Genomic DNA, 23,225 nt, shown 5'->3' with positions numbered 1-23,225 from the left:
AAGAAACCGAGACAACCGACTTTACCAACCCACAACCTGCCATGCCTGCAACCACCCCGTCTCTTTTCCCGCCAATTCCGCCATCATGAAAAGCCCGATTTTACCATAGTTATATGCCATGTTGAAGTCGGTCAACCCCGCTCCATGAGCATTGTAAAAAGCCAAAGATGGAGCAAAAATATAGGCTACGATTACATAATACAATTTAACCTCCGCAAACATGTATGGCATCGCGATCACTGCAATAATGGCAAAAATAATGTATCCGATCCCCCGATCGACATGGGTATGGTTTCTCGTATAAAATTCTCATTTATTTTTTGCTCCTCTTCACTAACCTTCTTTTCTATAACTATATTTACAAAAAAACAAGATATGTTCTTACATACACTTTAGTACTTATACTTCCATTTCTAAATGTATTGATTCATGTCAAAAGGCAGTTTGTTCATTATTAGTGAAGAAACGTGGATCGGCTCACTGGTAGACGATCAACTTTCCTCGGGTATGAGTATGCTATTTCACCGATGGTTCTCTGGAGTATGAATTCTTCCACCTACAAAACGAGCAGCACCGTGAACTTACCCCTCAGAAAGGGACAGAGGGGTCCTCTTTGGGGTAACCCTCCGGTGTGAGAATAAGAGATTGTAGGAGAAGATAATAATCTGAGAGTGAGTAAGGAATTGGAATGTATTTTCTTGCTTACCTCCCCTTGTGGAGGTGGTGTGGTATTTATAGTGTTAGGGTTTCCAATGATTGGGCTCAGATCCCATTAGGGCCTTTTTGGCCTCCTCCTATTGCTTTGCGCCACGTGTCCTTAGGACACCTGGTGCTTTTTCATTGATTATTCTCTGACCCAGGCATTTTACCTGACCCATGTGCAATCACGTGGTAGCACATGGGTTTTGCTGAGTTGTCCACCTTTCATTGGCAGCTGTCAACATCAGCATATTCTTATTCCTTAAAGGATACCTTCTGGAAGGTTGTCTGACGAGCACAATCAAGGTTGTCCTTATCCTGATTTGGATAAGGACGAGGTTGATTAAGTGCACGTGTGATATGCGCCTATCCTGAGGATGCGCGAAGTCTTCTCTTTATTCTCACGCGCAGATGTTTCATGCGCAGATGTGATATGCGCAAGCATATGTAATATGCGCCACGCGCAGATGTGATATGCGTGAGCATATATGATGCGTGAGCATGCGATATGCGCCACGCGCAGATGCGCCACGCGCATATGTGATATGCGTGAGCATATATGGTGCGCGAGCATGTGATACGCGTGAGCATATGTGATGCGTGAGCATATATGATATGCGTGAGCATATGTGATGCGTGAGCATATGTGATATGCGCCGTGCGCATAGGTTTTGGCTTTGTGCCTTCATGATATCTTGATTTCAAGCCTCTTGTCTATATCTTGTGTGTTGACCCGCCCCGCTCGATGTTAAGGCGGGTACATACCTCTTCAAGCCCCCCCAGTCTAATGTGTGTCTTGTCTCGCGCGAGCGAGGTAAGATAGATATTAGACTTAATAGTTCTCTTTTAATAGGGTTTTGTCTTTTCCTTTTTTATTTCTCATCGTTGCGCGAAATTCTATCCTTGTGGTTGAAATGAATCGTCCATGTACGCGGTTGGTTGGTGCTGACATGCGTCAGAGATGGAGACGTGTCAGACTTTTCGTGTGCTCGAGGTGCTACAGTTGCCTTTCATGTCCCCTCACACAGTGTCAGGAACACGTGTCGCGCTCGTGTTGGCCTGCACCTGCGAGTGGGGGCCCGTGAACTCTGATCAGTACCTGTTTCTCTCTCTCCTGGGCCTATAAAAGCAAGCCTTTTGAGTTATTATTCTTCATCTTCATTGTTATTTCAGAGCTTTCCTTTCCTTCCATTTTTATTCCGATTTCCGTTCTTGAAGTAACCTCTATTTGATTTCACAGTTGTATGTCTGATAACCCAGACACCACAATCTCCCCAAGCAAACGCCGTGTAAAATCATTAGTCATGTCCACTTTGAAGAAGACCGGCAAGGGAAAACGGGCTGCTGAGGCCTCGTCGGAGGATGTGGGGAAGGGCAAGACAGTAAAGAGGTGGGATGAGATTCCCTGTAAATTGAGACAGTCTGATTTTGACAATCTCATCGCCTCTCAGGGTTTTCTCCCTAAGTATGGCTATATGCTTCCGGCGGCCGGGCAAACGGCGGCAGATCCGCCCACCGGCTATATCTCCTTATATTGCCATTTTTTCACTCACTGCAACCTTCGTCTCCCGATGACAAGGTTTATGGGTGCGCTGCTTAAATTTCATGGGATTCACATATCCCAAGTCCATCCTTTTGGACTTGTGCGCATGACTCATTTTGAGTTCATGTGCAAAGCTCAGCGCGAGGAGCCAACCCCTCGGCGCATTCAATTTTTTTATAAGCCAAAAATCCAAGATTCTTGGTTCTCATTCGTTCCTCGCAGTCAGAAGGTCAAGTGCTGCACTGTTTCCTTCAAGAGCCTTCATGACTGGTCTGAGAAATTTTTCTATATTAAGGCTGGTGTGATTCCCATCCGCATGACCATGCGCGCGATCACTTCTGCGCCCGCGGATGTGAATGTTCTTAAGAACCCAACTGGCGCATGGGTTAATAAGTTGACTGCTGAACCATCCCCCGCCAAGAATATTTGCGAGGAGGCGCTGGTGGGGGTTGGCATGAGCAGGAGGTGGGCCGACAGCGCGACTGAGCCTGTTATCCAAGTTGATGGATTATGTGAGTTATTAGCTCATTGCATTATTTCTGCGCGAATATAATTCGTTTTGCTGATATCATTTGTCTTGTTTTATGCAGTAAGCAAGGAGTACGTCCACGCCGCCTATGATGAGCATATGGAGGGTGGCTCTGTCGCGCTGGGCGCTGGGAAAGTTGGCTTCCCCGATCGCTTCGCTGATATGTTCATCCCTGTTGATTTGGGATTTTGCTTTGACAGCGATGCGCCTGGTAGGCCTTTGTACTTATGCTTATGCCTTTAGAATACCAAATTTGGTTAACATTTCTGTTGCACGTATTGTAGATGCGCTCGAGAACTATGAGCTGGAGCTCGCGGAAGAAGAGGTGGAGGAGGAAGCTGAGGTGCCACAACTCAAGCGTAAAGCTAAAGGGAAAACTGGCGCAGGGGCCAGTAAAAAACAGAAGAAAAATGATGCCCCTGTTGCTCAGGATCCTCCTACTCAGGCGAAGGGACTTAAGAAAACCAAGGGGTTTACCTCCAAGGTTTCCTTGTCTTCTTTGCCTCAAGGTGTGGGCAGTCCTCCTGTCCACACGAGGTATGGTGCCGCCACCTCCTCTCTTCGCGCGGCGGAAAAGGGAAGCGGCGCTGCGCCTGCTGTTTCCTCTTCAACAGGTATACTTTGTTTATACTTTATGGTTTTATGAGCGTGATTCCGATAGAGTTATTAATGAATCTTTGCTCACTCAAATGTTTGTAGAGCCGGCGACCTTGGTGGATCAACCTCAGGCGCAACAAGGTACCGAGGCTGCGCCGAAGGTTGCTTTGAAGTCCCCTGTTTTGCCCTCAAAAAGGGGGAAAATGGACTTCATGGCGATGTTTAACTCGCGAACGGCGGTGCGCCAAGGTATATATTGCGCTTTTATTTTCTGACTTTTGTCTTTTTAGATCAAGTCTTGAATCATTTCTCTTTATTGGTTTTTTCATAGGCATTATAGCTGGCACACAAGCTGCTGGCGGCACTGCTGGCGCCGGAGCCAGCGCCGTTGGTTCTGCTCCTGCTCCTGCAAGCACTGAATCTCCCTTCATTGGGATTACTAAGGAGCAGGAGGCTGTTTTACGCGCTGATCTCGCGGCGTCGAGACCTCCCTCACCTCCTCCTGCGCGCAGCCCTCCTCGCGAGACTGGTTTTGATTTTTCCAGGTCGCAGGAGAAAAGGCCTGTTACAGAGGAAGATGAGAAGGCCCATTTTGAAGACTCCGATGGCGGCCGCGCAAGCCCTGTAGCGCCACGAGATTTCGTGGCGCAGTCTTCTCATGGGGCTGGCGCTGACTTTTCTGCTTGCTCCCCGCAGGTATAAGTTCGTTTTGCTCCGCTGCGCGGACTTCCATATTAATGTTTAGATGACTAGAACGTTGCTGTAACACCCCGACCAAAGGCGGATTATACATCGGGGCACCACATATTGTTTCATTACTCGTGACACTATTGGGTGTCAATATTTAATAAATACATTCATTCGCGCACGCGCAAAGTAAACAAGATAACATAAATCATCATAAATCAATATATTATAAATCATAATATTCGAACAGCAAAAACTTGTTTTGATACATTTTAATCTAGGTCCAAAAGTAAAAACGTTCTACGTGTCCTCGGACTCCAAAACAGCTACTGCAAACCTGAACATGTGTTAAAATAAACGTCAAACACTTGCGTGTTGGTGAGAAATCAAGTTTAATACAATACATAGATAACAATAAATCTGCGCGCAACATGTGTATGTCTGGTTTTCAACAATGGTGTAATCTGATCGGGACCAACTCTAAGATTCATAAGACTGCCAGTGCTCACAATTGAGCTCACAAACAAGACAAACTGTGCATGTGTAAAACAAAAGAGAAAATCATAAACGATAGTTCTCCCGTGTTCATCTAATGGTACCATGAGAACTGCGGAATAGACCGACAAGACGGTTAATGATCCACACATACAAATAAACAGCCAAGTCTACGTCCTCAACACATGGGATACTGCGCGACTAAAGTTCATAAACAGTTTAAGACTCTAAGTTTGTATGAACACATGAACATCCCAAAACATTAAAAGCAAAAAGGGATTAGGTACGAGATTACTCACTTGATAAACGATGCGGTGTAAGATAAAGCAAGAACCAACTTTAAACAAGCACAAGTTAACCTATAAATAAGATTATTGTTTTAATGATTTGTTTTAAGTCTTGATTATAAGTTTGCATAAGTAAATTATTATATATAATATATATATTACCGGAAAGCAGGGCAGAATAGAAAGGAAGACGGAGGCAGAGAGGGAGGCGGGTAGAGAGAGCAAGGAGGAGGTTAAATTAAGTGTTTTGTGTGTGTAGTGTTAGGAAAATAACATTATTATTTATAGGGAAACCCTAGGGAACACAATCCCTAGAAAAGGGGAAAAGATCTCCAAAAAGGTAAAAGATTCCAAAAGCAAAAGATATCAAAAGATATGGCAGCTGCAGGGGGCAAGATAAAGCTGACAGGGAACAGTAAACAGGCATGGGCGGGTCAGATAAAGGTACTGGTCAGGCATGGAAAAAGCAGATCTCAAAAGATAATGTCAGTCACTTTTTCTGCCAACCAATGGGGTTGGTGCGCATGCTGCGCCGAAAGTAACTTTTCAGACATAAGATTAGGTTAGGTTAACAGCACAAAAGATAAGATATCACAAAAGCAAACGGCTAGATTAAAACAGAAGAAGAGATACAAGTCTAGCGCGAGAAAGCTGCGCGCGAGAAGGCTAAGGAGCGCCGCGGGGAAGAATCACATTTCTTAGCGCGCCGCGGGAGGAACTATAATTCCTAGCGCGCCGCGGGAAGAACTATAATTCTTCGCGCGCTGCGAGAAGAATTACAATTCTTAGCGCGCTGCGAGAAGAGTTCGTCTCGCGTATCGCTGGAACAGATGGTCTTCACGCAGGCTTCCTTGAAAGGAGTCTGGCGCGTGGAGCTGCGCAGACAACCTTAGGCGGGAAGGAACAAAGGACAAGCAAAGAGTTAGAAGAAAAAGAGGGAAACAAGGCGCAAGGGCGGGACGGCGACAAGAGGGAAAAGAAGGCGGAAAGAGAGAAGGAGAGGGACGGGACGGCGGAAAGAAAGAGAGAGAAAGAGGCGGGAAGGAAAAGTATATTATTATTATTAAAAGTAAAATATAAGTATAAATAAATATTAAATCATAAAAGAAAGAGATCGGGTCAGAGAAACGGGTACCTGGGTCGGGTCGGATCGGGGCAGATGTCACAGTCTCCCCTACTTTAAGAAATTTCGTCCCGAAATTTATCTCGAAGTAGGTTGCGCAGAGAACAGGTGCGGGTACTTGATCTTCATTTGATCTTCCCTTTCCCATGTAAACTCGGCTCCGCGCTTGGACTCCTAGCGAACTTTAACAATAGGGATACGACTGCGCTTGGTTTGCTTTACCTCGCGATCCATAATCTCAACAGGCTTCTCAACGAAATGCATAGTTTCATCAACTTGAACTTCATCAAGTGGAATGTGAAGGTTCTCGTCAGCTAAACACTTCTTGAGATTGGATACATGGAACGTTGGATGCACATTACTGAGCGCGGGCGGCAGGTCAAGTCTGTAGGCAACTTTTCCCACACGCGCGAGAATCTTAAATGGTCCAACATATCGAGGAGCAAGCTTACCTTTCTTCCCAAAGCGGACAACACCTTTCCAAGGCGACACTTTGAGGAGAACAAGATCATCAACTTGAAATTCGAGAGGCTTTCGCCTGCGATCTGCGTAACTCTTCTGTCGGCTTCTGGCAGTCAGCAGATGATCACGGATCTTGGCGATTTTATCGGTTGTCTCTTGAACCAGTTCGGGTCCTGTGATTTGAGTTTCACCCACTTCGCTCCAACAAATCGGGGAGCGGCACTTACGACCGTAAAGTGCTTCAAATGGGGCCATACCGATACTGGAATGATAGCTGTTATTATAAGAGAACTCGATCAAAGGCAGGTGCGAATCCCAATTACCTCCAAAATCAAGAACACTAGATCGGAGCATATCCTCAAGAGTTTGAATAGTTCGCTCAGACTGACCGTCAGTCTGAGGATGATATGCCGTACTCATGTCCAAGCGAGTTCCTAGCGCAGATTGGAGAGATTTCCAAAAGCGGGATATAAAACGGCCATCGCGATCGGATATGATGCTCAAAGGAGTACCATGGCGGCAGACAATTTCCTTGACATAAAGCTGCGCGAGTTGCTCAACACGGTAGTTTTCACGAATGGGCAAAAAGTGAGCAGACTTAGTCAAACGATCCACTATTACCCAAATGCTATCATGTTTGCTTGCTGTCAAAGGTAACTTGGTAATAAAGTCCATCGCTACACATTCCCATTTCCACGTAGGAATTTCTGGTTGTTCGAGCAAACCAGATGGGCGTTGGTGTTCAGCTTTTACTTTAGAACAAGTCAGGCATCTAGCTACGAACACAGCAATATCCTTTTTCATACCGGGCCACCAATAAGTAATGCGCAAATCCTTGTACATCTTATCAGCGCCAGGATGAATAGAATACCGAGATTTGTGTGCTTCACTCAGGATATCAGCGCGAAGATTCTCATCAAAGGGAATCCAGATGCGATTAAGATAACAGAGAATTCCACTCAGATTAGGGACAAAGAGTGCTTCCGCGCCACACGCTAACTCGGCGCGAAGGTTACCATTACTGATGGATGCGCGCTGCGCGTCACGAATGCGCGATTCAAGGTTGCTTTGGATCGGCGCGAAGTGAAGCTGCGTGTGCGGCAAGATACAGTTAAGCTGGCAGGGTTTTCGGCTGAGCGCATCGGCTACCACATTAGCCTTACCAGGATGATACCGGATCTCACAATCGTAATCGCTGATGAGTTCGTTCCATCGGCGTTGCCTCATGTTAAGTTCCTTCTGATCAAAGATATGCTGAAGGCTTTTATGGTCAGTGTAGAGGATACACTTAGTACCATAAAGGTAGTGTCTCCAGATCTTCAAGGCAAAAACAACTGCACCTAGTTCGAGGTCGTGAGTTGTATAATTCTTTTCATGAACCTTGAGTTTCCTTGATGCGTAAGCGATAACCTTGCCTCGTTGCATAAGAACACAACCGAGACCTTGGTTGGATGCATCGCAATACACGACAAAATCATCATTACCCTCAGGTAGCGCAAGAACAGGAGCTTCACACAACAATCGCTTGAGCGATTGAAAGGCTTCTTCTTGCTTCGAGCCCCAAATATACGGTTTACCTTTGTGCGTAAGAGCTGTTAAAGGCAAAGCGATCTTTGAGAAGTTCGAAATGAATCGCCGGTAGTAACCAGCTAAGCCCAGAAAGGAACGGATCTCAGAAGGAGATGATGGCGTAATCCAGTTCTTGATTGCTTCAATCTTGGATGGGTCGACATGAATACCCATCTTGTTTACAACATGACCAAGAAACTGTACTTCATCAGACCAGAATTCACACTTGGAGAGCTTGGCAAAGAGCTGCTCGGCTCTAAGCTTTTGCAACACCAACCGAAGATGTTGCTCATGCTCGGCCTTGGTCTTAGAATAAATCAGAATGTCATCGATAAACACAATCACGAATTTATCCAAGAAAGGCCTACACACCCGATTCATTAGATCCATGAAAACGGCGGGTGCGTTGGTTAAACCGAAGGACATGACCAAGAATTCAAAATGGCCATAACGAGTTCGAAAAGCAGTCTTCGGAACATCTTCATCGCGGATGCGCAACTGGTGATAACCAGAGCGGAGATCAATCTTCGAGAAACAAGAGGCTCCTTGGAGTTGATCAAAGAGGTCGTCAATACGCGGTAAGGGATACCGGTTCTTAATGGTGAGTTTGTTCAACTCGCGGTAATCAATACACATGCGAAACGATCCATCTTTCTTTTTAACGAACAACACCGGAGCACCCCAGGGCGAAGAGCTAGGGCGGATGAATCCTTTAGCAGTCAACTCTTGAAGTTGGCTTGCCAATTCTTGCATCTCAGCGGGCGCAAGACGGTAAGGAGATTTAGCTACGGGGGAAGCACCAGGGACAAGATCAATACGGAACTCGACTTCACGGGCGGGAGGGATACCAGGAAGATCATCAGGAAAAACTTCAGGAAAATCACGCACAACAGGGATATCGCGAAGCTTCTTTTCTTCAGCAGGTTTAACCACATGGGCTAAGAATGCAATACACCTTTTCCGCATGAGTCTTCGGGCTTCGGCGCAAGACATAAGTTTAAGACCGCGGGAGGGTTTTTCGCCGTAGATATGAAGATCACCATTTTCTCGAGGAATGCGAATCAACTTCTTGGCGCAAATAACTTCGGCGCGATTCTTCGAGAGCCAGTCCATACCAATGATAACATCAAAGCTCCCAAGAGGCATGGGGATGAGGTCGATTAGAAAATCGTTTTCGTTAAGGTTAAGCGTGCAATCTTTGATCACAGAGTTAATTAAAACAGTTTCGCCATTAGCCACTTCAACTGAAAAATCTTCTTTTAAGTTATCTTTCGGTCGCGCAAGCTTCAGCTCAAAGGCGCGAGAGATAAAACTTCGATCGGCGCCAGTATCAAAAAGTACAGAAGCATAAAATCCGTTAAGTAAAAATGTACCATTAACTACGTCATTATTCGCTTGCGCTTGGTGCGCGGTTATGTTAAAAGCTCGTCCACGCGTTACTTGGTTTGAAATCTGGTTCACCGGATTCGCTTGTGTGATTTGCACTTGTAGCCTTGGGCACGCGTTCCGGAAATGACTGGGATCACCGCAGTTAAAGCACGATCTGGGTCGTGGGTTTTGGTAGGTTGGTTGTGGGTTCTGCGGGTAGACTGGTGGTGTTGGCGCGATTGGATTGGCGAGAGGGACTCTACAGTTTTCTGCAAGGTGACCAGCGCGGCCACATCGGGTACAAAGTCGACATGGGACTTGAGGTGGGTGGTGGAGTCTACAGGTTGGGCAAAAGGGATGGTTTCCTGTGTAAGGTTTCTTAGTTGGCGGGGCAGGGAGTGCTGGATTGGTTAAGGCATAGTTGTGGACTACAGGAGGTGTTGGGTAGGCTGACAGAGGGTTAGGCGCGTAAACTGGAGGTTGGTAGATGGGTTGCTGGACAATGGGCGGGTTGGTAAGCGCATAGGCCTTGCGCCTGCGCTTGAGGTTGTTACGGTTTGAGGGTTCAGGTTTGGTTTCTGTTGGTTCAGGGACAGTTTTGGTAGGTTTGGTCTTCTCAGCTCCCCGCAGGAACAGGGTTCCTGCTCTGACATGGTTGTCGCTGAGCACAGCGGCCAACTCGATGGCGTCAGAGAGGGTAACTGGGTTTCTGGCCCATACAGAATCTTGAATTTCCATGGGGAGGCCCCCAAGGAATTTCTCTATGGCTCGGCGGGAAGGGGTAACAAGGTGAGGGACAAGCAGGCTTAGTTCATGGAAGCGCGTCGCGTACTCGCGCGCTTCACCACTGTACTGCTTAAGATTCCAAAATTCCTCCTCCAGGCGCTTAACTTTGTTGGGAGGGCAGAATTCTCGCGTAAGAATTTCCTTGAATTCCTCCCATGTCATGCTAGAAGCAGCCTCTGCGCCACGCGTATTAACTACTCCATTCCACCATGTAAGCGCTCTGGATTCCAGGACACTGGAAGCATATAGGGTTCGTCTGTCTGAGGGGCATTGGGTGTGGAGGAAAGTGTTTTCTATCTTCTCAAGCCACTGGAGCATCACGGTGGCTCCTTCAAGACCTGTGAACTTTGGAGGGTTACCCGCGTTAAAGGACTTAATGTTGTAAGCAGAGGTGTTGGTATTGTTTTGGCTCAAAGCTTGGGCTATTGCGGCGGCCATTTTCTGGGAACGTTGCTGTCTACGCATGCGCGAGGCTTCTCTTCTCTGAAATCGGCGAGATAGCGGAGGCATTCTATAAAAGTTTTAATTTTAGTTAATATCTTGGTTTTATCGCAAAGTATAACTTTATAAAGCTTGGTTTCGCAGAGTTAGATACTATCAAAAGTTAAAGTAGATTAAATGACTTTAAATGCAGACTTAATAAAGGTAACAAATTCGAATCAAGAATCGACAATTCATGTATCACCATGACTTTCCGAATTCCCAATTTAAAATATACGAGCAAACGAGTATTGGAGATTGACGATTCATGTATCACCATGACTTTTCAATCTTCAATATAAAACTTACAAGAAAATGAGTATTGGAGGTTGACAATTCATGTATCACCATGACTTTTCAAGTCTCCAACCTCAGAACATAATAGTAAATGGAAATTGAAAATCAACTATTCATGTATCACCATGACTTTTCGGATTTTCAAATCCAACAATCGAACATGTAAGTAAAATCAATAAAAATCGAAATTCAACAAAAATCGAAATATCGCGAAATAAAACATAAAATCATATACTGCGCAAGCGCGAGCATATTCATAAATAACGAGTAATTAACAATAAGCGCGCAAACATGAGATTTCTCTCATGCGCGAGAAGGGACTCTTAGGTATTTTAGGCCGTTACGTCTAACCACCTATCCTAAAGTCAACGAGCTCTGATACCATTCTGTAACACCCCGACCAAAGGCGGATTATACATCGGGGCGCCACATATTGTTTCATTACTCGTGACACTATTGGGTGTCAATATTTAATAAATACATTCATTCGCGCACGCGCAAAGTAAACAAGATAACATAAATCATCATAAATCAATATATTATAAATCATAATATTCGAACAGCAAAAACTTGTTTTGATACATTTTAATCTAGGTCCAAAAGTAAAAACGTTCTACGTGTCCTCGGACTCCAAAACAGCTACTGCAAACCTGAACATGTGTTAAAATAAACGTCAAACACTTGCGTGTTGGTGAGAAATCAAGTTTAATACAATACATAGATAACAATAAATCTGCGCGCAACATGTGTATGTCTGGTTTTCAACAATGGTGTAATCTGATCGGGACCAACTCTAAGATTCATAAGACTGCCAGTGCTCACAATTGAGCTCACAAACAAGACAAACTGTGCATGTGTAAACAAAAGAGAAAATCATAAACGATAGTTCTCCCGTGTTCATCTAATGGTACCATGAGAACTGCGGAATAGACCGACAAGACGGTTAATGATCCACACATACAAATAAACAGCCAAGTCTACGTCCTCAACACATGGGATACTGCGCGACTAAAGTTCATAAACAGTTTAAGACTCTAAGTTTGTATGAACACATGAACATCCCAAAACATTAAAAGCAAAAAGGGATTAGGTACGAGATTACTCACTTGATAAACGATGCGGTGTAAGATAAAGCAAGAACCAACTTTAAACAAGCACAAGTTAACCTATAAATAAGATTATTGTTTTAATGATTTGTTTTAAGTCTTGATTATAAGTTTGCATAAGTAAATTATTATATATAATATATATATTACCGGAAAGCAGGGCAGAATAGAAAGGAAGACGGAGGCAGAGAGGGAGGCGGCAGAGAGAGCAAGGAGGAGGTTAAATTAAGTGTTTTGTGTGTGTAGTGTTAGGAAAATAACATTATTATTTATAGGGAAACCCTAGGGAACACAATCCCTAGAAAAGGGGAAAAGATCTCCAAAAAGGTAAAAGATTCCAAAAGCAAAAGATATCAAAAGATATGGCAGCTGCAGGGGGCAAGATAAAGCTGACAGGGAACAGTAAACAGGCATGGGCGGGTCAGATAAAGGTACTGGTCAGGCATGGAAAAAGCAGATCTCAAAAGATAATGTCAGTCACTTTTTCTGCCAACCAATGGGGTTGGTGCGCATGCTGCGCCGAAAGTAACTTTTCAGACATAAGATAGGTTAGGTCAACAGCACAAAAGATAAGATATCACAAAAGCAAACGGCTAGATTAAAACAGAAGAAGAGATACAAGTCTAGCGCGAGAAAGCTGCGCGCGAGAAGGCTAAGGAGCGCCGCGGGAAGAATCACATTTCTTAGCGCGCCGCGGGAGGAACTATAATTCCTAGCGCGCCGCGGGAAGAACTATAATTCTTCGCGCGCTGCGAGAAGAATTACAATTCTTAGCGCGCTGCGAGAAGAGTTCGTCTCGCGTATCGCTGGAACAGATGGTCTTCACGCAGGCTTCCTTGAAAGGAGTCTGGCGCGTGGAGCTGCGCAGACAACCTTAGGCGGGAAGGAACAAAGGACAAGCAAAGAGTTAGAAGAAAAAGAGGGAAACAAGGCGCAAGGGCGGGACGGCGACAAGAGGGAAAAGAAGGCGGAAAGAGAGAAGGAGAGGGACGGGACGGCGGAAAGAAAGAGAGAGAAAGAGGCGGGAAGGAAAAGTATATTATTATTATTAAAAGTAAAATATAAGTATAAATAAATATTAAATCATAAAAGAAAGAGATCGGGTCAGAGAAACGGGTACCTGGGTCGGGTCGGATCGGGGCAGATGTCACAGTTGCTTTGTGTTTGCAGGAAGCCGATCACATATACCGCCCGAGATGGAATATTACTGAGGATAGCTCATTTCAGTCCATGGGGGTGTGTGAAGACTTCTGGGCTCACTCCGTGCCTCCAGCTGAAAGGAGGTTTCAGGAGGAGCGCGCCCGCGTGGACTTGCTCAACGACCATCTTTTCGCTGGGTCAGCGTTCTTTGCTGCCTCCCAAGAGCTTCGCTATGATTATGTAAAGGTGCGTGATGCTCTTGCGGAGGCCAAGTAAGAGGCTAAGGTATCTGCTTGGAATCTTTCTGACGCTCGAGAGAGAGCTGAGAAACTCCAAGCAGAACTCAGCGAGAACCGAGCAAGTGCCAACGCTGACTTCGTGAAGCGCGGGCATGAGCTGCAGGCTGCGCGGGAGAAGCTGCAGGCAGCAGAGGCGGACGCGGCCAAGTATGCGCGGCGAGTGCGCGACTTGGAGCTGGATGCAGAGGCCAAGTATGACATGTCCCGTTCGCTCCTTTATGTTTGTGAACGTTCGTTTATGCTTGTTCATTCACGTTAATCTATGTTCATTAGTTTGCACGTGCTTAAGTTTGTTCATTTATATATTCAGTTAAATTTTGTAGACCCACTACAATTCAGTCTGGTGTTATTAATTTCTTAGGCTTGACAGATTGATGTTCACACTTATTTTTATTGTTGTTCGCTCGGTTATGTTCATGAACAGTTCATTTTTACTATTAACAAACGAACACACTCATTTTCTTAACAAATGAACATCAACAAGAAAATCATGTTCGTTTTCTTGTTTGTGTTCGACCGTTTGTTCGGTTAAAGTTAAACAAACGAACACGAACTTGTCCTGTACGTTCAGTTGGGTTTACGAACTTAGTGGGGGGGGGGGGGTTAAGTTGTCATGATCACTTACGACTTTTGATTCTAATATATACAGGATGGCACCAGAGGTGTGCAGCCAGGAAGTGGATATGACTTTAAGTGAGTATAGATAATATAATTATCTTTTCATTAGCATGCTAACGTTGAAGTATACATGTTTGAAATTTTACAAAAATTATTACAATTTCGTATCAAAACATCATAATCATCATATATAGGGCTGACATTTGGTCATTTGGAATCACTGCACTGGAGTTGGCTCATGGCCATGCCCCTTTTTCAAAGTACCCTCCAATGAAGGTTAGTATCTTAATAAAATATTGAATATATTAACACCTGTTATTAGTTTTGTGTTTCTTCAACTATTTTGTTGCTTTCATGTCTCAGGTTCTCTTGATGACCATACAAAACGCACCCCCGGGACTTGATTACGATCGGGACAAACGGTTTTCTAAGGTGTCATGTTTTTACATAAACACGAGAAATGGAAATGAATTGGTAACTAATGAATTCCAGTTTTTAACAGTCTTTTAAAGAGTTGGTTGCTATGTGCTTGGTCAAAGATCAAACAAAAAGACCAACTGCCGAGAAGTTGTTAAAACACTCGTTTTTTAAACAAGCTAAACCACCCGAGCTCTCTGTGAAGAAACTATTTGCTGACTTACCGCCACTGTGGCATCGTGTGAAAGATCTCCAGGTATGCAACCATAACTTAACTGGCCCGTTTATCTTTTAAAAAAAATTAACTCTGAAATACGTGCAGATTTAAGATGCTGCACAACTAGCTCTGAAGAAGATGCCCTCAGCAGAACAAGAAGCCATATCACAAGTTAGATACATTATTCTGTTAATGAAGTGAATGTACTTATTTTTAGTTTCTTATCAAAAATGGTTTTAATTGCTGTCTTTTTTTTTTTTCCTTTTATGATGATAATATTCAGAGTGAGTACCAGCGAGGTGTTAGTGCTTGGAACTTTGACGTTCAAGACTTAAAATTCAAAGCATCCTTGGTATTAACATATCATTTATTCTATGGCCTATGCATCTTGTTACTTTTTTTTAGCACTGTATAATCGTATGACTTCAAACAAATCTTTAAAATTTGGCCAAAGTTGCAAGATGATGATGAAATTCAAGATACGAAGGAAGATGATGTAACTTCAACTTCAGTTGTCAATAATGCAAGTCTGATTCTAAAATACTATCAGAGCTTTGGAATATTAAGCTAGAATTTCACTTTTTACCGCTATTATCTGCTGTAGGATGCATCTGAGTCAAAGGCTACAATTGACAAACTAGATTCCACAAGCGAGTTTGTTTCTAGGTATTTTCAATTTTTTATTCTTTTTTGTTGTTTGATATTTTATTGTTTTTAACTCTTTTCTTTTTTATTAACATACTTCAGTGATGAAATAGTCCCATCTGAATCCCAGAGCAATAAGGGAGATACTAATATGCCAGATGGCAATAAAGGGAACATTTTAGAAAAAAACAGAACAAAAGCTGATCAACTACCATCGACCTCAGGCTAAAACTAGAGTTATAACCGGAAGAAGCCGACAAACTCAGAGTGGGCCCTTAGTGGCTGGTGTGGTCTTAAATCATTCGAAATCTGACAGAACTCGTAGTTCAGAAAGGTTTCATCATTATCTTTACTCATTTTATTAATCTTCATTGTTACTTTTATGAAGATTTATGATATACCAAGTCTTTTTTTATCCGACAGTGAAAGCTCACAAGCAATTGATAGAATTCATCAAGTCAGAAGAGCACCGAGCTTTAGTGGTCCGTTAAACCTTCCTAATAGAGCTTCCGGAAACAGTCTATCCGCTCCAAATAAACCATCAGGAGGTATCATATTATCACTTTAAGAATTTCATGAAATCTTTTAATGAAATTATTGTTGAGTCGTTTGACCACTTTGACTTTTACAGGATACCGAGATTCGTTGGATGAGAAATCGAAAGCGAATTTTGTACAAATTAAAGGACGGTTTTCTGTAACATCCGAAGATCTTGATTTTGTAAAGGTAAACTGCATTTTGCAAACAACTATATATTATTATTTATTTAATCTAATTCTTTAATTATGTAACTTAGGAGGCATCATTGAGAAAGTCTGCTAGTGTAGGTGACTGGATACTTGATTCAAATAAAATGGTTAGTAATCGAGTCATAGCATATTTTTTAGCTTCATAAACTTATGTGATGCTGAAATAGTGAAATCTTAATTAACTGCTCGACAGCCGACACCTAAAGATATTAATAGCAGCTCTGTACATAACATTTTACCGGCATCAGTACTCCTGCCTCACCTTCAAAACCTTTTTCAACAGACAACGCTTCAACAGGTAAAATACAGAATTACAAATATGAATTTAATGATGATGTTTCTAATAAACGAATCTCGCTTGTTTTGTTTCACAGGATCTTATCTTAAATTTGGTTAATAGCTTACAACTATCTGATGTGTCAGAGGGTGAGTTAACATGATAATATCTTCATTGTATCTTATTGTTTAACGAGTTTTGGATTATTTTTTTTGTTTTTTTAATTTTGTTTCAGCTTCTCAAAATGGGAAGTTGCCGCCGTTACCTCGCACCTCTGAGAATAATGGATACGTATGTATTTTCACATAATTACTAAATGCATACTCCCTCCGTCCCACAAAGTGTCCATATTTCCTTTTTTGTTTGTCCCATTACAAATGTCCACTTTCAAAATTTATTAGCCAATTTCCAAGTTTACCCTTAAACATACACAACTAACATTAATAAACAATATTGATGGACCCAATTTTCAAGGACATTATTGTCATTAGGTAAGCAAAAAAAAGTAATCATTTAATCTATCTTAAACTTTGTGTTTTTCAAATTATAACACTTTTAATGGGACGGAGGGAGTACATATATAATATTTAGTAATTTTTTTACATTTCAATTTTTCAGGTTGAAGTTTCGGATAGAGAGTGTTTGCTGCTTACCAAGGTTTCCGAGTTACAATCCAGGTTATTGAATACATTCCGCGTTAAATTCAATCAAAAGTCAAGTTGTTAATATTATTATTTTGACTCTTCATTCGTATACAGGTTAACGAGCTTGACCGAGGAGTTGACCGCTGAAAAGTCAAAATATTTACAAGTGAGTCGGTTGAGATTTTGTATTTCCTTTAATTATATTATTATTATTACACGAGACGTTAAATTGGTTAATGTTTTCAGTTACAAGAGCGAGTTGAAGCTATTACCAGTAATCCTGATGCTTGATAGTGCTATCCTCGCGGTGTGATGTATATTATGGTAAATTAACGTATTCTTAACTTTTTAGAAATTTAAATAAGTGTTGAATATATGAATGTATTATAATTGCAACTACAACTGATAGTGGTGCTTGCAATCAAGAATATTGGATGATCTTCCTCAACTTGTGTATTAATAAGTTTTTTACTTAAAGAATTCCCGAACTTTAAACGCCAAAGTTCGGGTCGTGGGGAAGCTATTTCTTTGATTCGTTTTTCATACAAAGAGATCGGTTTGGAGCTCGTTTATAGATCATATGTTATGTTTAATGTTGTAGCAAATTGTAATTGCTAAAAAACATACATTTGCATGATAAGTTTTGTTGTATTTAAGACTTTTTGTAACTGTTGTAATAACAAATGTGAATATCTAAATGGAATGAATCAGTTTTTTTTGTAAGGTTTTTATATTACTATAGTGCTTCTTTTTTATTTTAAAATATGTTAATTTGGTTATATTTTTAGTATATTAGTGAATTTAACCGATACCGATTGAATTCAAATCGACTTGCTGCTGCAACGTTGTAGTTTTAGTAATTTACTGACTAAATAAACGTAAATTTAAATATGTTATGTTTTAATATCATTTTGGGTCAATTTCGGTAAGCTAACACACCTAACCAATACTGGCGGAATTCGTGTCAACTCGCCGCCGCAATGCCTTGATTTTATCAACCCAATAAACGTAATATGAGTGACATTGCCATTTTGATTGCACCAAATTATTTTTTGGATTTAGTTCCGGTACTATAACCAACCTAATCGATGCCAACCAAATTCATGACGCTTTGAACATAAGTTATACTTTTTTCAATACCGTTTCAAGCATTTACAAATCTTTATTTTTATTATTTTTGTTTTAGTCCCAGTGCCATAATGAACTTAACATACACCAACCGAATCATTATTATACCACCTAATCCTTTACTACTCACGCCACCGTCAACCGCCGTCGTCGTTATCTTCTCCGGCCGGAAATGAGCTCACTCTCTATCACTGCGTTCTCCACCGCCCGTAAGCTTCCACAGCTTGAACAACACGTATACTCACTTTTACTTCATCATCACTTCCATAAACACGTTAACCAGGTCATCTCATCTCTCCGTTCTTATTATTATTATTATTATTATTATCATTATTATTATTGATGACGTCATCGTCAGATTTTAATTTAAAACAGAAGAGTAGAATTAGGTGTACGGTGGTGATACCTTACGACGCGCCGTTTGTGATTGCCATGGGCGCGTGTGTGTTAAATTCTATGGTGTTTCCGTTACCTATGGGACCGAATGATGATGAAGAGAGTAGTTCGGTTATTGATTCGGCGGATGCGAGGTTTGCGGTTATGGGGATTATTAGCTTCATACCTTATTTTAATTGGATGGTGAGATTATGAGTCATTAATCTGATTGATATGATAATAAACGAGCTGAGCCGAGCTGAGCCCGAGCTCGGCTCATTTCGAGCTTCTTTTTTATGTATTTGAGAAAACTTTAAACGTGCCTGAGCTCGACTAAGTAGTAATAAGCGGAGATCGGCTCGTTTTGACTTACGAGAGCTCGAGCTCGGCTCCTTTCGAGCTCCTTTTTTTATATGTATTTGAGAAAACTTTAAGGAGCCTGAGCTCGACTAAGCAGAGCTCGGCTCGTTTTGACTTGCGAGAGCTCGAGCTCTTTTTATATTTGAGAAAAGTTTAATAAAAGTCCAGAAGAGTAAAAACTTAAAAATACTCAAGGCTCGTTAAGGCTTGACGAGCCTAAGTGATCTTTCCATACGAGGCTCGAGCTCAGGCTCGATGACTAAACAAGCTTTATTTGAGTCTCGGGTTTGATAAGGCTCGGTTTGTTTCGAGTTTTTTATTGATCCAATTTTGAGTAGGTCGCTAGGAGCGGGCCTCGTTTGTGACCCTAATGATTGGTTTTGCTGATTAATCGTTGTGGTTTAATGTATATAGAGTTGGGTGTTTGCTCGTTGAGCCCTTTTTTATTATATATATTTTGAGAAAACTTTTAACGAGCCTAAGCTTGGTGAGCCCAAGCCTGGCTCGAGCTTGGCTGTACAGTGTGAAACTTATATATATCAATGAGAAGTCCAAAAGAGTAAAATTTAAAAAATACACTAGGCTCGTTAAGGTTCAACGAGCCTAAACAATCTTTTATGTGAGGCTCGAGGTTGATAAGGCTCGGTTGGTTTCGAACTTTTTATCGATCTGATGTCGAGTAGCTCCTGAGCAGTTGGGCTCGTTTGTGACCCTAATGATCGGTTTTGCTGATTAATTCGTTGTGGTTTAATGTGTGTAGAGTTGGGTGTTTGCTTGGATGGATACTGGAGATCGACGTTACGCTGTATACGCTGTTGTTTACTTAGCTCCTTACTTAAGGTTTTGAATACTGTATTATTCTTGTGCATCTTCATAGTTTTCAAGATGTAAGCGACCCGAGCTAGGCTCGAGCTCAGCTTGTGAGTCCTTACTTTTAGCTCAGGCTCAGCTTGTTTATAATTTATTAAATAATTTATACACGTTTTTAATAATTTTTATATATTTTGAGAAAACCCTCAAACGAACCTAAGCTCAGCTTGAGCTCGTGTAGTACTTTAAATAAGCCAAAGCTCGGCTTTGCATGAAATTTATACATAGTACTCCATAAAGGTAAAACTTATACCCAAGGCTCGGGCTCGACGGCTAAACGAGCTTCGTTTGAGGCTCGGGCTGTACTTGAGCTTGAAAAAGCCCAGTTCGTTTCAAGCTTTTTATCTATCCAATCTCGAATAGCTCGCAAGTGGCTTGGCTCGTTCACACCTCTTATGGTTTTCACTGTCTGACATGATCACTGGGCTGTGATTGCAGGTCAAACTTGTCAATTTCACCTGATGATAGCTGGTTGCCAATTGCTAGTATTCTTCTCTGCATTCTTCACATTCAGGTAACATAATTGCTCAAAAGTCGTAATATCCAATTGTGCATGAGTTATTAAACTGAATACATTGATGTTTATACCATTGGCAGTTGGAAGCCAGCATCAAGAACGGAGATATTCAGAACTTTCCGTTACTGGGTGGGAAGAAAGATTATAGAATCTCCAAACAGGTATCAGTTACAAGTTAAGTCGGTTAGTGTTATGATCATGGGTGTAAACTGTGTAATGGTTTTGGTTTATTAGGAGACGAGAAAAGATGAACAAAACCTACCTTCCGCAAATGACGAACTGAGAAATAAGCTTAGGAATTGGGGAATCCCTAAAAAACGCACACGACAAGTTGATCATTTGGATGAAGAACAAGAGGAAGATAAAGCGGAATAGGTGTTTCCTTCCATACTAAAAAGGTTTTGAATTTAAGTTATGTCAATTTGATTCATCAATGCATTAATTAGACACGTGAACTCTTCAAAGTTCAAACTAGAAAATTGTTTAAATACCAAGAATACAGTCATTTTACCGTTGCATATATGATGCCACATATCTAGTTTGACTCGTATACCTGACTTTAATCCGCCAGTCTAGGCTAAAACATGTAATACGTGAAACACCACTCGTGTATCAACTTTTATCTCACGTTGTTAGCTGACAAAATTGAATGACTACACGATATTTGAGTTTGATACTTAAGTCATTAAGTTTAGACACCGAGTGTTAAAGGTGCAAAAAAACCCGAACCCGGAACCGGACATGAAATAATATCCCGGAACCGGTTTTTTTATGCCCGGGTTTTCAATACCCGAACCCGGCCCTACCCGTAGGGTACGGATAGGGTATGCATTTTGGTACTAAAACCCGAACTGGACCCGATTTGTACCCGTTAATACCTGAAAACCCGAACCGCTTCCATACCTGGAACATGTTTTTTCCAATACCCGAAACTGGATATTTCAAATACCTGATCTATACCTGAAAAATACCTTAAAAATACCCCTAAAAAGTGCAACCTTTTAAAAAATCTAATCTAAACCCGAAAAATGCCCGGAAAAAAGCCCAAAAAAACCCGAAAATAGGGTTTTTTCAATACCCGAAAATAGGGTATTCAAATACCCGGTTCTATACCCGACCCGAACCCAATGCATAGGGTATGGTTTTTAGAGACAATACCCGGACCCAAACCCGACCTGGATATTACCAATACCCTATTTTCAAATACTTGGTCATACCCGAACCCGGTTCCATACACGGAACCGGGTATTTGAAAAACCCGATTTGCGCACCTCTACCGAGCATTGCCTTCAGTAACCGCTTAAACACTTACCGAGAAAGGTTGTTTACAGTTATCTTTGCGAGTTTCTGTCGACCTGCTGTCAGTTCCTTTCACCGCCAATGTCTCAACTGACCTAGAAAAAACACAGTTGCTATACTAAAAGAATCAAAGATTCCAGCATATGACAATGTTGTATCCAGAATCTTGGGACATGTTTTGGTGAATGTACAAACTCAATCCTAGAAAGCCATATGGTCTCTGTTATAAACAAATATGCTTTTGTTACATTTTAGTTATTGTTTCAAGTGGAAATGGACTCAAAATCCCCATCTTATAACATATATCTAAACCAGCAGCAACTAAAAGAAAGATTATAACATTCTCATATACACAAACCGCACCACTTAACGCATCCATCGACGATTGCCCATCCAATGTAGCAACTCCTACATCATAAATTTAACATTTTTGGTGTATATGTATAATTTTATTTCATCATTTGAAGGTTGGTAAATGTTAAAATGTTAAATACCTTTGACAATGCCAAAAGCCGCAGAAGCTCCGGTTTTGAGATGAAAATCATCCACATCTCTTCGAATAATATAACGGTAAGTTGCACCGTACAATGCACAGGTGACTATGATGATTGCGGTTGAAACTGTTAGATCGTATGTGTCGGTAACATGAGTTAATGAAATGGGCAAGCTTGTTAAGGTGCCAACGATGGCGGAAATGCATGCAGCTTTTACAGATTCCAGTTTTTCCTTCGTGGGATTTTTTTCGGTTTCTCCAATCTCGGTTTCCGATACTTGTTTCTGAAGTCGTGCAACCTTCAACGGAAACAAACATTTGTTATGGAGCCAGCTATACACACACCGTTTTAAACGGCCATCTGGATTGAGGCCAGGTGACCGTTTTGACCAAAAGATATCAAAGTTTGACCGTAACGACCGCTCTGACTAATAATCTGAATAGTTTGACTATGGTCAACGGCCGTCCGGATATTGTTCAAATGGGGTTTTGAGTTTTGACCAATAATTTGCAAAGTTGACTTTTTCGGTCAAAACGGCATTTCGAGTGTTTTGTGGACGGTCGTTTGATAGTTAAATATAGAAGAAAACTCAAAACATACCTCAGATTCAAGCTGGTTGATGTATTCCATCGTCTTCCTGGCTTCGGTTTCTTGTTTCTTGATTTCATTCGATTCATTTATCGGTTTAGCTTTATCGAATCCATTTAACCGAACACCACCGACACCGTTTTTACGGGCTTTCAAGCTTTTTGTATCACTAACACCATTGATATTAATGGGCTTGCTGCATTTCACATAGAATGAAGGATATGAAAGAAATGGAGTATTTGCAGCAGCAATGGGAGTGAGTGTGGTTGCCATGTTATGTGGATAAGTGACTTGCTATTTTATGGTTGTTAGCCAATTGGAGATGACAAATTTGCATTATTTTCCTTTTTATTTTATTTGTTTTATTGGGTTAATATATTATATAAAATTAAAATATATGGCTTGTTATTTTACTTGAAAATAAAAGTTTTCTTGCTTTTAAACCAAACTCATTTTTGATCATCAAATGTAGATCTAGAAAATATAATTTAAATCAATTTTTTTTTTTAAAAAAATTATACAACTTTTGCATGACTAGGCGTCATTACATTTAAAAATAA

At 41.6% G+C, this 23,225-nt stretch overlaps 2 protein-coding genes and 1 pseudogene across 3 annotated transcripts; 2 read left to right on the top strand and 1 right to left on the bottom strand.

Moving 5' to 3' along the window:
* The first annotated feature begins 247 nt into the window (after nt 1–247).
* LOC143575143 (uncharacterized) lies at nt 248–17,700 on the top strand (annotated as a pseudogene). Its single transcript, XR_013142716.1, has 20 exons — nt 248–286; nt 14,117–14,160; nt 14,280–14,361; nt 14,449–14,517; nt 14,588–14,758; nt 14,825–14,890; nt 15,003–15,071; nt 15,174–15,242; nt 15,324–15,385; nt 15,467–15,698; nt 15,770–15,912; nt 15,996–16,090; nt 16,161–16,220; nt 16,307–16,411; nt 16,488–16,539; nt 16,626–16,681; nt 17,009–17,067; nt 17,149–17,200; nt 17,281–17,358; nt 17,444–17,700. The product of XR_013142716.1 is annotated as an uncharacterized LOC143575143 (transcript).
* Nucleotides 17,701–18,358: 658 nt separating this feature from the next.
* LOC143575133 (uncharacterized) lies at nt 18,359–20,771 on the top strand. Its single transcript, XM_077059579.1, has 6 exons — nt 18,359–18,445; nt 18,538–18,741; nt 19,658–19,737; nt 20,206–20,281; nt 20,365–20,445; nt 20,519–20,771. The coding sequence occupies exons 2-6, from the start codon at nt 18,595–18,597 to the stop codon at nt 20,657–20,659; spliced, it is 525 nt and encodes a 174-aa protein (XP_076915694.1). The 5' UTR covers nt 18,359–18,445; nt 18,538–18,594; the 3' UTR covers nt 20,660–20,771.
* A 1,045-nt stretch (nt 20,772–21,816) lies between these two features.
* LOC143575132 (uncharacterized) lies at nt 21,817–22,982 on the bottom strand. The gene is made up of 3 exons (XM_077059577.1): nt 22,678–22,982; nt 22,078–22,375; nt 21,817–21,991 (listed from the first exon to the last, which is right to left on the bottom strand). Exons 1-3 carry the CDS (start codon nt 22,936–22,938, stop codon nt 21,828–21,830), a joined length of 723 nt encoding a protein of 240 aa, XP_076915692.1. The 5' UTR covers nt 22,939–22,982; the 3' UTR covers nt 21,817–21,827.
* Nucleotides 22,983–23,225: the final 243 nt, after the last annotated feature.

This window comes from Bidens hawaiensis, unplaced genomic scaffold, assembly GCF_021521415.1.
Source record: "Bidens hawaiensis isolate Kalapana, Puna unplaced genomic scaffold, B.hawaiensis_p1.1 tig00027299_1, whole genome shotgun sequence".
Classification (NCBI taxonomy): Eukaryota; Viridiplantae; Streptophyta; class Magnoliopsida; order Asterales; family Asteraceae; genus Bidens; species Bidens hawaiensis.
Note: the sequence above shows the minus strand (reverse complement) of the source record. Positions and strands in the feature narration are given on the sequence as shown.